At 32.4% G+C, this 18,063-nt stretch overlaps 3 protein-coding genes across 3 annotated transcripts; 2 read left to right on the top strand and 1 right to left on the bottom strand.

The window, feature by feature from the left end:
• The first annotated feature begins 944 nt into the window (after positions 1–944).
• Positions 945–2,162, top strand: LOC105789221 (MYB-like transcription factor ODO1). The gene is made up of 2 exons (XM_012616499.2): positions 945–1,255; positions 1,373–2,162. Exons 1-2 carry the CDS (start codon positions 993–995, stop codon positions 1,884–1,886), a joined length of 777 nt encoding a protein of 258 aa, XP_012471953.1. The 5' UTR covers positions 945–992; the 3' UTR covers positions 1,887–2,162.
• Positions 2,163–5,391: 3,229 nt separating this feature from the next.
• LOC105789220 (hypothetical protein) lies at positions 5,392–7,456 on the top strand. Its single transcript, XM_012616497.2, has 2 exons — positions 5,392–5,485; positions 6,653–7,456. The coding sequence occupies exon 2, from the start codon at positions 6,665–6,667 to the stop codon at positions 7,205–7,207; it is 543 nt and encodes a 180-aa protein (XP_012471951.1). The 5' UTR covers positions 5,392–5,485; positions 6,653–6,664; the 3' UTR covers positions 7,208–7,456.
• Positions 7,457–17,134: 9,678 nt separating this feature from the next.
• Positions 17,135–17,801, bottom strand: LOC105789219 (hypothetical protein). The gene is made up of 2 exons (XM_012616495.2): positions 17,634–17,801; positions 17,135–17,553 (listed from the first exon to the last, which is right to left on the bottom strand). Exons 1-2 carry the CDS (start codon positions 17,735–17,737, stop codon positions 17,334–17,336), a joined length of 324 nt encoding a protein of 107 aa, XP_012471949.1. The 5' UTR covers positions 17,738–17,801; the 3' UTR covers positions 17,135–17,333.
• Positions 17,802–18,063: the final 262 nt, after the last annotated feature.

Below are 18,063 nucleotides of genomic sequence, written 5' to 3'. Positions count from 1 at the left end.
GAAATTATTTAGGGAAAGCTTAGATGTAGCCATATGTCTTTTGGGTCATCCATCATCCACTCTCCTCTCTCACTCTTTTATGCATCTACTCACATCAAAACACCCCATCTTAGTTCCAACATCCTTTTCATAAACCAATGGTGGACCCTTTATTTGCTCCCTCACATCTCTATGTATATTCTCAATTACACTTTTGAATTTCTAAATTAAACTCAATCCACTCAGTTTAGTTATTAAAAATAATAGTTGAACCAAAAGCGAAGCCATGAAGTTTTTGGGATCAAAATCGAGTTATATATTTTTATGAGAGTTAAAATATAATTTCACGATTATTTTGACATATATTTTTATAGTTTTTAGAAGAACTAAATAAAAAGTTTATCCTTTTTAGGGACAAACTATAATTTTACAATTTATTAACTTCAAATTTTATAAATTTTTAAAGATTAAAAATATAAATTTCCATTTCAAGAGAGGCACGACTCCTGCTTGCATTTTGCCTTTGCCTTTGAGCTAAACCCAAAATAACTCAAATTCAAAAATTCGAACAAATAGCTTGAACAATCAAAATTTTAATAGACCAAATTTAAAATGATTTACACCTATAATGCTTGACTCGAAAAATTTATCCACAAATCTAAACCCAAAACAACTGAGATTTAAAATAATTTAAATCCAAAATTAATCGAAGGCAAAATATACCAAAAATTTAAAAACTAAAATTGATCCAAATAATCAACTCAAAATAAACGCAACCCACTAAAAAGTTCTATTCTCAATTGTTTTCTAATATATATATATATATAACTTGGTTAAATACTTAAAAAGTACATGTAATAAAAGATATACTTAAATTAATAATCTCCAATTACGTACATATGTATATATATTAGCATTTATAAGCTGCTCAAGGATCTTTATATAAAGGTGGGTGTGGTGTGGGGCTTTTGGGTGTTTTGCAGGTACACAATTGCTGAGTCTAATTTTGGATTATGGGTAGGCAGCCTTGTTGTGATAAACTCGGTGTGAAAAAAGGTCCATGGACAGCTGAGGAAGACAAGAAACTCATCAACTTCATTCTCACCAATGGCCAGTGTTGTTGGCGTGCTGTTCCTAAGCTCGCCGGTCTCCGCCGCTGCGGCAAGAGTTGCCGGCTTCGATGGACTAATTACCTTCGGCCTGACTTGAAGAGAGGCCTCCTTTCTGAGGCTGAAGAACAGTTGGTTATTGACCTTCATTCTCGCCTTGGCAATAGGTAAATTAAAGACTTAAACTCTCTTTTTGTTCTGCCTTTATTCATTGTTTAAGTGACAATCATAATTAGTCTCAACTGTTCTTTATTCTTTTTCTTTTTATATATATATATATATAGGTGGTCGAAGATTGCAGCCAGGTTACCAGGCAGAACCGACAATGAGATCAAGAATCATTGGAACACCCACATCAAGAAAAAGCTTATTAAAATGGGGATCGATCCTGTTACTCATGAACCATTGAACAAAGAAGCAAAAGCTGCAGAGAATCATATATCAGAAACCGATGGCGTCGGTGCCGATTCATTAGAGGATAATTCGAGTACACCAACAGAGAATTGTTCTAGTTCTGTTGGTTCCAATTCACTGGACAAATTTTGCAATGATGAATCTTTATTGAGTAGCTTATGGATGAATGATGAACCTCCCTTAATCGATGCTTCATGGGACATTAATATACCAGCAGGAGGAGAAACCTGTAATGGCATAAGCTTGCCATCTTGGGAAGAAAACTGTGCCTGGTTACTGGATTGTCAGGATTTTGGTATTAATGATTTTGGGTTGGATTGCTTAAACGACATTGAATTAAACACGATGAACACGTTAGAGATGGGCGACAAAACAGTAGCCTGACATGCAATGAAATTGCTTATTAAAGCTTCCAATGAAGGTGCATATATATATATATATATATATGGTCTTGTAGATGGGAAAATTGTTGGAAGGTGGAAGATAAACCTAGCTTCTTTAGAGGTATATTATTCTCACCTACCAATTCAAAATCAAAAGTGATATGATCAACTCTCGTATCCCCAAGATGTGATATATATTTAATTTATTTAGTTCCTTGCAAAGATTGTAATCTTTTTCTTGTGTAGAAGACGGTGAAACAATTATTATTTAGCCAAATTGACAAAAGAAAAGAAAAGTATGATATGCACATAATGGGTATATGAAAATAAATGTAAAAGAAAATTTACTAATTTAAATTTCGGATGGTTGAAATCGAGATATTATTCCTTTTTAATAATTTAACGTTATATTAATAATTTCATCCTAAATTTTAAGATTTTCGTTTGAATTTTATTTTTTCAAGATAAAAATCATGAAATTCAGGATGAAATTACTAATGTAGCATTAAACTATCGAAAAGGATAATAACTATATTTGATACAATCCTTTCTCAAATTATACTTTGTCGCTTTCCTTTTTTATATTTTAAGAATAGGTTTAATTTTTATAAAATTGTTCTACTTAAAACTTTTTAGTGAAAAGTGATATTTAAATTATTAAGTATATTTTCATTATATGTTCATAACATAAAAATTTAATCATTATATTATCCGATACAAATTTTAATTATACTTTTTAATGCATGTAACCTTCCTATTTTTTTATTTGAAATATAAAATAATTTTATGTTTATTTAAATTATTTTACTTATATTATAGGAATTTTGACAATAAAATTTTGATTTTATAAAATTTTTGCGTCTACAACTTTACTTATTTAATATTAAAACTTTTATATCGTTATGAGAAATTTATATATAGTTTTCAATATTTATATGATATATAATATTCAATTTTATTATTTTCTTACTCAAATTAATTGTTTATCACTAAATCAAGTAAGTTTAAATAATAAACAATTTACTTGTCCAAAACCTAGTCTATCTTCTAAGAAATATGAATTTTTTAAAAATAAAATATATTATATAAGTATTTCAATATAAATTTACTTTTACTTCAAATATATATAATTCTCACCTTAACAAAAGTTGTGACTTTCCCCTACATAAAACCAAATATTGAAATGCAAGATTCTCATACTCTTTTTTGTCGTGCTTAAAATGATCACTTCCTCAAGATTGATTACGATTTGCTACCTAATTCAATAGTATATCCAATTTGGTACCTAAATTTGTCAATGTTATACAAATTACCTTACAATATTAATGGTGTTAGTTTTTTACGAGAGGACAAAAATAACTAATGTTTGACCAGCATGTGACAGATGATATGAAATTTAATGGTGGGAATAATTATATTTATTTGGAGTTTCCTTTATTTCATTAAATAATATGCTCAAATTTTACTCCTCATTGGAGCTAAATTTAATTTGACTGTTAATGGCAAAAATGATTCAAGAGGGATTATATGCTTAAAGTATGCTTGACCTTTACAAAACCCTCAGTTCAACAAAAATATCATTAGAGGAAATCCATATTAAAAAGTTGTGCTTTGAGTTATGCTTGATGAACAAATATTAAAGAAGAAAACAATAGTTCGAAAATCTCAAAATAAAATATTTTTTATGTTAAATTAAAAATAAATTAAACTAAAAGTAATTAAACATTTAAAATACAAAAAAATTCATACCATCTACCATATATCGGCCATACTTTAATTATTTTTACTACTTTATAAAAATATAACATTATTAGTATATTGAAATAATTTATATTAAATCAAAATAAATATACTGAACTAAGCTTTCAACAAAAAGAAAAGAGTACCAAGCAGTACTGAGAGTGTCTTTTAACACATTTAACTTTCAAGTACAATCAAATAATTAAGAAAATTAAAAAACCTTTGAGCAAGATGAAGGACCACTGTTCCATATATCAACAGTTGGCTATAAGAATGATAAGATATTGCCACACAAAATTTTTGTAGAATGATCTTTTGTGCAAAACAAGTGGCTAAGTATCCATAGCTTGAGCACATATGACATGATTTGGTGTTGAGCACTCCCTCCATTGATGTTTCTTTTTAATGTACTTTACACCTTGTCACCATTAATGGGGAGCTTTAAGGAAATTAAGAAAACTGTTCAAAAGCAAGCTGTCAGCACTCACCACCAATTGCTTTAATGCCATTTGTAAACAAGAACTTGATCATGGTGTTTTCTTTTAATTAACCATTTAGCTTTAACGTTGGTTTTTAGTGCTTTAAATGAAATTATTATCTAATTCAGTTTATATAGCCTAACAACCCCAATATGTATATTTATGTGTGAGGGAAATGGGGTGCATCCCCATTCTCAACAAAGCAAAAGTAGACTGTTGGCAAAATAAGGCATTAACACATGCTATGTGTTTTAATTTGTGACAGTGTTGGAAGAAAATGGTTGAAGTTGTAATCATGAGTTTCTCATTTGGTCATTTCCCTTGGTTGAAAAAAAAGGGATTGATAAGTGTTATAGCCATTGAGTTCACCTGCTCATTATTAGAGCATTATATGGTTGCATCAAACTGAGTTCGGGTCGGACTTAAGTATCATATTTATACATTTTATATTTATTCAAGCCTGACTCAAAATATACACTTAAAATTTTGTATAAGTCTACTCATATTTCTAAATAGTTAACTGATACTCATATTATTTTTATTAAATTTTAAAAATATTTATATTATTCTTAATTTAATATTTAATAAATTTATATATTTTTCATTTATTAGAATTTTATATACGTATCTTAACTTTTTAAATATTTACATGATAGTATTATATATTACTATAGATTTAGTTTTTATGTATTATAAATTTTAATATATATAACATAATATAATATATTATAAACATATAAAATTAGTCGGATCAAGTTAAATGACTGATTCATATTTTATTACCTAAATCTATTTTGTGAACATCATTTCTAAATATTGCCACCCAACCCAAACTTCGAAAAAAACTCAATTATGTGAGGATGTAAAAGAAGTCATCAAGGAGGCCATCAAAAACATGAAATCTGAGAGTAATGCCACTACTAATGTTTCTGACCCAAGTCCTATACTCAATTAGATGCATTCTTTTGGAGAGATCTAATTGATTTTTTCTTAAAAGAAATTTAATGAAGCCAAAAACACAAAATCAGAGAATAATGTCACTACTAACTAAGTAATTATTATCTTTTTTATACTTTGTTGCTCGGAGTAGGATGAGTTTTGGAGAGGCTTAATTGATTTTTTTTTTTTTTTAAATTAAGGAGTCTTTAGATGTGAAGCCAAAATCATACTAAAGGTTGAGGGTCTTTATTGGATTTGGGCTTGTATAATTTACCCAATAAGCATAAAACCCAACTTTAGGCCCTTCACTCCTTAATTACGAAGAACCTTGATTTCAACCACATCAGATATCTCCAGCACTAAAAACTGCACCGTTTTATTCCTTCCTAAACCGCTGAACACTCTTCCTTTGTTGGGTTTTCTCGCGCAGATCGAGCTCGAGGTAAGACTCCATGGCTTAGTTTCACAATAATCAATGATTCCTTAATTCCTTTTGCCTCTCTTTACAATTCTTTCATTTGAATCTTAGCCTTTACTGTATCTCTCTTTTATATGCTGTCTTTGTGTGGAATTTATGGAGGTTCATAGAGTAAATTGGTACAATGAATTGGTTTCTGAATTGGGATTTTTTGTTTTTTTTTCTTCCAATTAATAGAACGATTTTGGATGCTCAGTTCATAATGGGTTAGGGTTTCTTTGTCTTTGTTATAATTTATTCGTTTGGTTAGCCAAAACAGTTGATTAATTGGAGTAGCTAAGGAATATTGCATTGCTTGGCATCAAGAATGTACAATTTGCTTATCAATGGTCTCTTTAATCTTCAATCTTTTAACTAGCATAGATTCCCATTGTGAACCCTTCTTTAGTATCTAAGCTGTGACTTCTAGTTTGCTGGAACCTATGTTTCTCGTCGGTGAATGCACTTGACAGGTCCTATAATCTAAGATCAAATTAGTCATTCTACTATTTTACGAGTCAATTTAGTTCTTATACTATTAATGGTATCAAATAAGGCCAAATTTCAACACTGTTAACATTTATCCTTCAAAAATTCATTTACTGTTTAACAAGTTATATTTTGAAAACTTTTTAAAAATTCATTTTTTAAATAGTAAATGTTAATTCTGTTCCGATTTGACCTTATTTGTTTCTTTTTAATTGTACGAGAATTAAATTGATCCATTTAATAGTAGAGGGACTAAATTGATTCTGTCCCTATAGTAGAGGGGTTTTGCAAGTACTTTCACCTTTTCGTTAGTCTTTGTTTTCCGTTGGCCAACTGTTATTTTCGATCATAGATTCACATCTGTATACTAATTTTAATAATAAGAATTGATTTCCGGGTACTTTCCGTGTGTTGTAGGATGGATGAACTTTTTTGATAAATCACCCTAGGTCTTGTTTGTGGTTTATGTTATCCTTTTATTGTTCTCTGGTCTATAGCTGAGTTAGATGTGTGTTTTTGTGCTATTTTGGATGAGTTATTGTTGCTTCTTTTGCCTACTGCGTTGAGATAGTATCCTGATGAACTTGCTTTTGGAAATTATTGGATGGTAAGAATTGCCTACTGCGTGTTTTATTGTTGACGCTGTCAGGTATTGTGTCTCAGGTTGATTGCACCATGCATGATTTTTCAATCCAGATTAGTTCCAACCTTATCAACCGGCTTACTGAAGATGATGAGAAACTGAAGAAAAGAACAAAGAAAACTAAACCCCGAGTGCCTCGAGAGCCTCGACAACCACAAACAAAGGTAGATCAGAAGCAAATACCTGATGATTCTGAAAAACAGAACAAGACTACAGGCTCAGGATGGCCAGTTCCACCTCCTATGTTTCTACCGTTAAACCAACCTCCTTACTCTGCAACTGCAGAGTTAGAAGCGATTCAATCTGTCGTTAAAGAGAGTGAAAATGTTGTTGAGAAGTTGCGGAAGCAGGAGGACAAAATGGTGCAAGAAGTAACCCAAAGAGCTAAGGATCTCCATGAGAAAGAGTTCAAGATTCCAGAACAGAAACCTATGCCTTGTTTAGTTGAGAACAATGCTTGCATGGAATGCTACAAGGAGAATGTCAAAGACGTTACCAAATGCGCTCCTCTTGCTCAAAAATACGCGGATTGTGCTCGCCGAGTTCGGCAGCTAGTGAAATCATCTGGTAAGTAAAGACTCTGATAGTGACTAATTTTCATGTCATGCAAAGAGTGAAATCCATTTTGCCAGTTTGAGTGAAACTTGAATTTTGACAATGCAAATAAAGTTGTAGAAAACAAAAACAACTAAATTGTTCATCACCCTTACTGGGTTACATTTTGTGCCCTTTGGCCTTTTGTCTTCTGATTTTGTTATAATCTTGCGTTTCTCTTTAAACTCTTTGTTAATTCAAATAATTCAAAAGTGACATGATTTCCACCATTTGCACTTTGGTTAATGTTTTGTTCATTGTCTTTTCCTTAGCAAACATTAATAACTGTATTCATGGTTCAACAACTACCAACAATTCTTTAAGATTTGTATATATACATTTATTTAGGATTATATCACCAAAATCATCTCTAAGTTTTAAATTTTCCAATGGGCTAATGTCACAGTTGGTCCTTGAACTTTCATCCAATATGCAATTTGGTACTTGTAGGATAATGCAATTCAGCGCACTCAAACTCACGTCCTCCTTCATTGGCAACAATGCTCGTGCCAATTGAGCTAAGATTCAATTGACAATTTAATTCCATTTTATATTACAACATACCCTGCATTTGCTTCTTAATCGAAGTAAAAATAACCAAAATTAATTCTATACAAGTCAAAATTATTAACAAAATAAAATCACTTTGACAGTTGCAAATTGTTGTGTTCTAATTGTTGTACGAATAGAGAATGAAATAACTTTATGGGACACAGTCAAAGTTACTAACATTGGAATAGGCTACCTAATTCTATAAAATTATATGTTGAAACAGGCCCCCAAAATGAAAAGAAGAAAGAGGATAATTACAAAAGGAATTGGGAGATATTGGAACATTCATGGCCACTCTATCTGGTCCAAGTAATATAGCACAGATGTTTTCTGCAGTAGACACTGACTCCATTAGCACAACAAATTTAGATCATATATTGCACTAAAATAGGATAAAATTTTGCATTGGTTAAAAAAATAACTGAAAATGTAAGTTTAAAAAAAGTTCTAAAGGCAGAATATAAATAGCAAATATAAAGTTTTATCTGAGACTCAAACAAGTAGCTTATGATTATAAGAAGGATTAAGAAAGAAATGCAATATTTAGTGTCAAAAGATGCAGAGTTGTGGTTTAAGATATTGAACTTACATTTTGCCATTAAAACTTACTTGTGGAATGTGGGAAATCTCGAACCATTCAGGGCCAACATTGGCACATCTTGCTTCTAATTGAGGACAATGTGAAATATGAATTTCTTTTAATTTGGAGAGGTTGTGCATAACATCGTCAGAAGGCAGATATATGAGCTTATCGGATGAACTCATTTACAGACGAATAGAGAAGTGAGATTGCCCAACCACTCTGGCAAGGCTTCTATTCCTTTAATCCGTTTCTGATCTTGCTTAAAATTTCACATTCAAAAATACTTTGCTTTTCAAGAGAAGAACATTGTCCTGTCAATGGAGCACTTTTCAACCAAGGACAACCTGAAATATCCAGCCTCTCTAAGCGGGGAAACATGGTCGCATTTGTTGCTTTCATTGCAATCCATTCTTCTAGACTTTCCATCCCCTCTAAGGTGAATTCTTTCAATGCAGGAAACACCCTTATCACCTCATTCATACCATCAGTACTTCCACTGAAATAAAATTCATTACCCGTGTGTTTCACATTCGTTAAGTTTTCCAACTTAAGAAATTGGAGATTATGCAATTGGCCCAAAGGTGGAAGACTTTCACAGTTGATGCAATTGATAAATTCCAACTCTATCAAATTGTCAAGCAACAATAAACCAGTATTAGAATTACCAACAGGTCTGAACATCCATGAGGGAAAGGTTTGCAAATTTGTGTGGGGTTGGAGACCTTCCATCACTTCCTTATCATTATCGTTACCCCAGCTCCATTCAAATATCACCTTGCATAATTTATCTTTACAATGCATATTTGCTCTATTAGCATCTTGTTTGTCTATAACATCTTCAAGATTGGATATCCTTAATTCTCCACTAAGTTCGTTTAGGGATCCCAGCTCCTTAACTCGATGTCCCTTTTTCGAACCCACAAAAAATATGGGCAATGTTGAAGACAAGTTAGGTTTCCAATCATAGCTGGCTGGTGTTCTTGTTTATCAAAATGCAAGTGCATAAAGCTTATCAAATTTCTCAATCCATCAGGAAGTGTGCAGATTGTAAAGCTTGGTTGTGGACTCAGGAAGTGCATTGATAGAAGTATTTGAGATGTCCAAATACCTCAAGTGCTAAAATTCTCCGAGGAAAGTTGGTAACTCAAGAATATTATAATCATCAATAAACTTAGGACTCTCAAGCTTGTGAAGGTTCTTGATAGTTTATTAAACACATAAATCTCTGAAAACAATGAGTGCAATTTTGGAGCAACCATTGTTAAAATTTCTGGTAAGATTCCCCATCACAACCAATATTTAGATGATGAATATAAGAAAGTTCATTTGTGGTGAAACTGGAATTTTTTTGAAAAATCGAAGTATCAAACTTTGACACAGACAAAGCTTTTTAACTTTTTTCATAGACATTCTATGATATTGTCCTTGTTAACTTGATTTTAATGCATTTTCATCTTTAAGAGCTCAAAATACTTGATTTTATTCAGTATTTGGATTATGGGGAGTTAATTACTAATAAAGGGGGATTTATGTTCATCGATCTTTTATGTCTTGATTTTATTCAGTATTTTTAGATGCAATTGTAATGATAGTTGCAACTTGAGGCCTAGCTAGATTAAACCAAAATTTGCCTTATTTAAGTTGATAATCTTTTGAGCCAAAATAAGTTGGGCCTTAAAGTGATGATCCTTGTAAAACATATATGGCCCATCTATGATGATTACTGGTGTAAAATTTAATCTTAAAAGATTGGATTAAAGTGTTTCAATGCAATTTAAGTTTGTTGATCGAGATCGGATCATATTGACTTAGGAAATATCTCGAAAATCTCATTATTTATTCCAGCTTTTATTAGCATAATTAGAGACCTTTTTGTAAGGCTATTTATGGGGGAATTTGATTTGTAAGTTGAGCAAGCCAAAACTCATATATGATAGGCTTGTGCTAGGTAAATATGAGAAAACGAACATGTTTTTATTTTGTGCATTTTATAATTAAATTTAAGTGATTCATTTGATTTACAATTAAGCTTTCAAAAGAAAAGTGAGAGTGATCGGATTTGTGTATGAGGATGAGGTGATTGCATGGAAAGTGTGTAGAACTTAAATCATTATCCGTGCATAAGAGGAATTTGAACTATGTAACCAAACTTTTTTTTTATGTTCATTGTTATTTTTTTATACTTGCCACTCGATCTATTTGCAACTTACCTAATATCTGAACTTGTATCTACTAGCAAAAATCAACTTTTCTTTCAATGTGGTTGCTTCCGAGGAAACAACATTGCATGTTTTGAGGGATTGCCATGTTGGAAGGGCTCCGTAGATCAAGCTCAAACCAAAAAATGCCAAACACGGGTTCTTGATCTCTACTCTTAGATAACTGATAACATTGGCAATGTTTTCAATCTCCAAGTTGATGATACAAAATAGAGTACAACTTTTGGTTTAATTTGCTGGAGACTATGGAAGAATTGAAATTGTATAGTGTTTGGGATTGACAGTCACGACATTGACATATTACTTGCTTAAAGCCTAAGGTGGGCACGAACTATTAAACTGAACAAGAGACTGGCTTTTTCCAATCCTAAAAGAAGCATTCACAACATTGGTCTGAGAACTCCTGGAGCTGACTGGATAAAGTTAATCACAACAGGCAGTGATGACTTGCTCCCATTTTTTCTTGAATTAGATTGCTTTGCATCAGAAAATCACCCTACAGCTTAATTACTAGCAATCAGACTGCTTTGCATAATGGACTTCGCATGCTGGAAGCTTCCCAAATACTAAGAGAAGCAGATTTTCCCATGCTTGTTGCCGAATGACTATAGTTTTGAGTTTGGATCCGTGAATTTGTTAACCGACTAGTTTGACTTGTGCCTCTCATGGTGGGGTTAAATTACAATTTCAATTACTGCCATTAACATGTGACAGCCGCAATTCCTTGTCTGGCTATAATATCTGATTTTGAGTGGTCTTCTGCATTAACATTGAGATATCTTTGAAGAATGCTAAATTGCAATCATGAGAGCTTTTGACAGAAAATGAAATAAATAAAGGAAGAACCGATGTTTAAGAACAATAAGAAGAAACAAGGATATAGCAAATAATTAAGGATGATGAAGGGAGTTAGGCCTTCTATTTGCAGCAGCATGTCACCAAAGATTTAAGCTAAAGAATCCATCAAGGTCGATTGAGTGCTGAGCCTTTTGTTGGTTGGGGCGCCTACTATTGCTGACCTTTGCATTAATTTTAAACTATTCTTTTCTTCGATTCTTATCCTTAGTTTTCTTCTTGATTAGGAACTAGGAAGGAATCTATTTTAAATTATCAACATGCCACTTGCTTTGAAGGGTTTGAATCTTCTAATGCAACAGGCACAATAATAATAAAACAAAACAGCTATTTTTATGTACTTGTTATATTATGCATCATAAATAATTATCAAAGAAATTTATTTATCAATTCTTGTTACAAAATTTTCTATACAATTCACACATCTTTGACGGGAACATACCACGAGTGGACAATTCCTTAAGTCATGACCAATAAACCAAATGTACTACGGCAAAATATATATGTAACAGCGGAAATAGCGGCACTTTTAATGGAAGTGCCGCAAGTGTTTAGATTTTGCGAGCCACAAAAGGTTAATTTTAGTGACGTTTTAAAGCAAAACTCCATTAAACTAACGTGCCAATAATATTTTTTTTGGCAACAAAGAGGGAAATACAGCATTTAGTATAAGAATTAGTGGCGTTTTACGATAAAAGCGCCACTAATGATGAGTGCTAAACCAAAAACCGCCACAAACTTTTAGGGATTTTTTAAAAAAGAATTTGAAATTAAAAACGCTGGTATGTTAAAAAAGTTGCACTATGGTATTGTAGTAAATTAGAATTTTGATTCTTAATTGGTACGTGGATAATGTTATTAATTTTTACTGTAAATTATTATAATAGGTGTTTTTTTCTATTTTATATATTATTTTTAGGGTATTTATTTGGTACATGTAGTGAAATTTTTAACTTTTCCAGTGAGTTGAGATTTTGTCATATATCTTTTTTTTTAATTTTAAATACAACTTAAGGATACATGACATAATTTCAACCTTAATTATGGAGTTAAAAGTTCCACCGCAGATTAACCAAATAATTATACTTATTTTATTATCATTGTTAAAATGTTATACGTTAGTGTACTAATTATGATGTTAGTCTTTTTCCTAATGTTAGTAGTTTAAAATTTTAAGCCTCAATTCACAAACAACCAATTTATCGACTTAGTCCATTATAATGTATCAATTACAATCATTGATGTGTTATGTTTCAATAGAAGGATCCTATTAGCATAATTTTTTAGGAATGATTTCACTTCAAAAGAAATGAAAAATAAGATTCATAGGAAAATCCGAGCTAGAAATATTGTTGAAATATTTGAACTTGTTGCAATATGATAAGGGAAGTGTTCATTTCCTTCACCACTGTGGTAAAATAACAACTTGTCGTATTTAGAAGATTGTCAATTTATTGAACCAAATCTTAGGGTTGTGCTAATATCGTTAAATGATTCAATCCCATCAATGGAGATCAATTCACTTACAAAAACATATCTAGAAGATCGGATTGGATCGTTTATCGAATCCCTTAGATCAAGGAAGTTGGATTGGATCAAAACTTAAAGACTTACCTGCCAACCATCTATTTTACTTTGGTCATTAATATTATATTGAATTAGGTTATTTTAGCTGATTTTTACGGATTAGATCGTGATTTATCTTCATTATGTTAGCAAGTCTTGAAAGCCTTATATAATTGAGATACTTGTATAGGTTGATGTACTAATTTTTTTAGAGCACTTATCTGTTCGATGAGGAACATTGTTTTGCGAGAGTGTTTGTGATTGTAAAACCTTTATGTGGTGAGAGATCTACTTTTTGAAGTACAAGAGTGCTTCACTTAGAATTAGGATCATTGGTTGTATTTGTTTTTGGAGTCATCTCACTAAGCTAGGCTCCGCAAACATAAGAAAACCAAACTATGTGAACAACTTTGTTGTCCCTTGCTTTCATTATGCTTATCGTAGTTATTGCAAAAGTGCCCACTTCCGCAATCACTTCTACTTATACTTGGTTTCTTGTAAACTTAGCAACTATTTTAGGTCAACAACTGGTATCCCACTTAACACAACTAGTGGAAATTCCTAGTGTTGCTAACTACAAGATATGGAAGGATTATCAACATATTGTCACCCAATGTTGGAGATTAGTCATTATGTCTACTAGAAGGCACGCATGAAAGTCTACATTAAATCCATTGATGAAAAGGTTTGCCACTCAATCTTATTGGATAGGAGCCTCCTATGATTGACATTGAAATTGGAAAAGTGGCTAAACCCAAGGTAGAATGGACAACTGAAAGGGAATAACTTGCTAATGCCAACTTCAGAGCATTGTATTCCATCATTTGTAGAGCAGTTCTGCAAGAATTCAAGAATATTGCAAAGTGCATGATTGCCAAAACAACTTATGATATTCTATAGACTACCCATGAAAGAACTACCACATTCAAGTAATAAAAAATGTAGATACTAACCTCAAGCTTTGAGAGTTTGAGGATGCAAAAATCAGAGACCATAAGGGAATTCTACACAAAACTCTACAATTTGTCAAATAAGACATTTACTCTAGGAGAAGAATATTCCAATACCAAACTAGTTAGAAAGGTGTTGAGATCTCTACCTAAGAGATTCTCTATTAAGGTCACCACTAAAGACCTTGAAAGCCTAGAAATCGATGAACTCATTAGTTCTCTACAAACTTTCAAAATGAACTTTGATGAGGTCAAACGTAGTAGGACAAAGAATGAGAGAAATATAGCTCTCCAAGTGGGAGAGGAAGTGCCAACTTCCCACAACACTATAATTGAAGAACTTCAAGTTCAAATTACATTACTCACATATAATTTCAACAAGGCTTTTAAGAAGCAATCAAAGGGGATGGAGAAGTTCAAATCTAGCACGAATGCACTCAAAAACAAATCTAACAAGGTGATCATCAGAGAAGAATTTGAAAAAAAAAAAAAAGAATAAAGGTTTTCAGTGCCATAAGTGTCAAGAACATGGTCACATCCAGTCCAAGTGTAGTAACACTCTAAAGAAGAAGAAGTCACTATGTGTGACCCAAAATGATAAAGACTCATCTAGCAACTTAGATTTAGATGAAGACTACCTCAACAACTATATGGTTTTTACATCTAGTACAGTTAAAGGATTTGAAGTTGATTTAGATGAAGACTCTAATGGTGGATCTAATGAGGAATTCTTGAAGACTTACAAGATCATGTTTGGCAAATGGGAGCAAGTATGAGATATAAATACCTTACTGTTAAAAGAAAATGGTCAATTGAGAAAGGAGAATGCAAGGTTGGTAAAGCAAATCAAAGCTAAAGAATCACTCCTTACTGAAGAGCTTGACAATCTAGTAAAGACTCAGAAGAAGCTTGTTGCAGCCAAGCTTATGCTAGAGAGATTAAATTTCAACAGTAGCAAGCTTGATGAAATTCTTGCTATCGAGAGGAGAGGTCCAAGCAAATGAAGGATTGATTGTGTAGACAAGGGAAATGTTGTTATCAAAAGTCCCATTATTTTTGTGAAAGCTTCAAATTTTAGATAATCTAGAAAATGTTTGAAACTTGTGTTGATCAAGAATAATAAAAAGGTAATGACTCCCCAAGACGTAATCTATCATTGTTGTGGTCTCCCTAGACATACTAGACCCCGATGTTTCAAAATGCTACATGATATGAAGTGGAGACATGCAGTTCCGCGAAAGTGCCCACTTCTCATGGCACATTGCTTGTAATGAATCAGAAAGATGTTCTTTATTTTGGTACCAATCTGATACTTGGTGTAGTAAAAAGAAAAGTTCAATTTCCATACCTACAATAGAGATGGAGTACTTAGTTATAAGAAGTTGTTGTACTCAGCTCTTATGGATGAAACAAATGTTAGAAGGAGATTTGTCTCCAATTGCAACTATCTATTGTGACAACTCCAACACAATCAATATCTCCAAAAACTTAGTGTTGCATTCTAGAATCAAGCAGATTAATATAAGACATTGTTTCTTAAGGGAGTTGATAAAAGGTGGAGCTATTTAATTGAAGCATACTCCTAAAAAAACAATTGGCATGTTTGTTCACTAAGAGTCGATGCACATCAAAACTCCTATCTTTATGCCATTTTGTATTTTGGAGTATTTTAAAATTCCTTTAATGTCTTTTGGAGGGATTATTATTGCATTAATTGAGTTTTACTTTACCTCAACTACCCTAAAAGAAAATCCCTCTCTACATATTTTTTTGTTAAATTCTTACTCAAACCTTCTCAAAGAATTCTTCAAGCCCCTTTACAATTTTAGTAATGGCAAGAGTAAAACAAACTAAGACTCTTCTCCATCTACCTCAGTCAAAAGCTCTTAAGTAAAATCTCTCATCGTAACCATTAGTGCATAAAACCCAAGTGAAGTGCTCTATGGAATAGGGAACAAGCATTGTTGATCTTGTAGTTGTTGAATCATTTGCCATACCACCATCAGTCCCAACTACTCATTTTGACTTACTTGAAGGTATGGGCACAAATCCTCAAGAGCCTTTAGTTGATGACTTTGTTGATCTTGCTTATTACTCTTCATTTGAAGGAACCACTACCGAGGATCAAAATCTCTAAGAGATGGGTGAACAAGAGATTTTGTCAATTTACTTAGATTCTTTAAGAGAAAAAGTTATTTTTTTATAAGAATGTTGAGGAGATTGATTGCTTGATTGAATAAGGATCTCAAGATCAGGTGATAGATAAGATCATTGAGGGTTTGAAACAAAAGAATCCTCAAAGTGAGGAAGCTCCTAAGGTTCAAAAATCCCTGAGAAAGTGTCTCAAATAAATATTCAAAAAGGTTAGGATGTTGTTGATGAATTTAAGAAAGTTGCTGAAGAACCTGAAGAAAGTGTAACTTTAATTGCAACTGTCATTGTAACTAAACAATTTACTAGAGTAGTAGGAACAAAACTAGTGGAAGAAGCTTCTGCTCGAATGAAGACTGCATATAAACAAAGGCACTAGCCATTCCTAATGAAGTTGATGTCCCACTATCTACATTTGTACCTCAAGTTATAAGAAAAAGGACAAAGAGTCCAAATGTACCCCTTCCTTCCAAAGATCGAAACAAGTGACTAAAAAGGATTGGTGCTACGGAATTACCGACTTCACTCCTGAGCCAGAAAAGCCAAAGTTCTCGTACAATTCTTGCAAGAGAAGAATGGAGATTATGGCACAAAAGGACTTTACTAATTATGAGAAGAAAATCAAGAAGAAAGGATTTTAGAAGCACAATATTGATGTGATCTTAGAGTCTCAAAGCCTATTACATTGTTGCCTTTGTAAAGGCTTATGTCAAGGTTGTTGTTCTTGCTTCTGCTATAGATGATAATGCCTTGATGATTCTATTCATTGTGAAATATGTTTAAGGGGAGTTTTATTTCGAACTCCATTCATTCTTTTTCTTGAGAAAGTTTGTTACAAATTAAAATTGCAAAATAATTACTTTTATGCAATGTGATTTCGGATTGGCCTGGTTCGGATGTCTCATTAGTAATAACATGCTTTAAGATGGTTAATAATAGTGTTTGAACGTGGAACCTAACAATTCTCCCTTGAATTCCTCTTTTCCATGCTGAAAAAAGATAGCAAAATATATGCAAACATGACCATCAAGATTTTTTGTGAAACTTTTCAAATCCCATCATTTAATTTATCTTAATTAGAAGTTAAAACAAAACGTCATATGCTACAATTTTCCAGATTGCTAACAGACATCATCAAAGAAAAGGCAAAGGAAGCTTTAAAGAGACTAAAAGGGTATATATATAGTAGATAGAGAAGAGGGTTCGGATTGTTGTTTCTTGAAACCTCATATCAGTGTTTTTGCAGAAGAACCAAAAGGGTAGTGGAAAAACGATCCAAATGAGGAACCTTGTTCTGAAGCTCAGACATTAAAGCCAAGTTCTCTTGATGTAGAAGATTAGCTCTCTCCCTTAACTTCTCATTCTCTTCTATAATGCTTCGATTCTCCAAATACAGCTTCAAGTTCATTAGTTCCATGTCTTTCTTCACATCTTCTTCTTCACACCTTTTCCTGCACATATTTTGCATTGTTAAACAAACATATAGATTTTGCATGCATAGATGTAAAGTGAAACATATATATAAACCAACCTGGAAAGCCTGTAGATTTGAACTTTACTTTGTTTTGATCTATGCCTTCTCTTTGAAGAAACTAAGATGGGATGAGATGGGCTCCAAGTCATGTTGTTACACATCTTTGTATGATAACTTTTTTTTTTCTTTTGTACTGAAGAAACAAGATGAAGAAAATGGATGGTGATAGTGCCATATATATATAAGCTCCTACAAATATAGTTGGGTTCATGGGTTGTTTGTGACTAGCTTTTCACCATGTGGTGGGGTATGTAAATGAGAGAAAGGGAGAAAAAAGAGAGAGGGTGGGGAGGATTTTCTCTATTTAGTCCTAATGATGGCAACGAGAGACATGATTGCAAACAATAAATTAAAAAACCCCAAAACTAAGTTGATGGAAGGTTCTATGCTTCTCAGTACTCTATCCCCAGGCCTTGATTCCATAATT

Source organism: Gossypium raimondii, chromosome 2, assembly GCF_025698545.1.
Source record: "Gossypium raimondii isolate GPD5lz chromosome 2, ASM2569854v1, whole genome shotgun sequence".
Taxonomy (NCBI): Eukaryota; Viridiplantae; Streptophyta; class Magnoliopsida; order Malvales; family Malvaceae; genus Gossypium; species Gossypium raimondii.
This window is presented reverse-complemented; position numbering and strand designations above follow the sequence as displayed.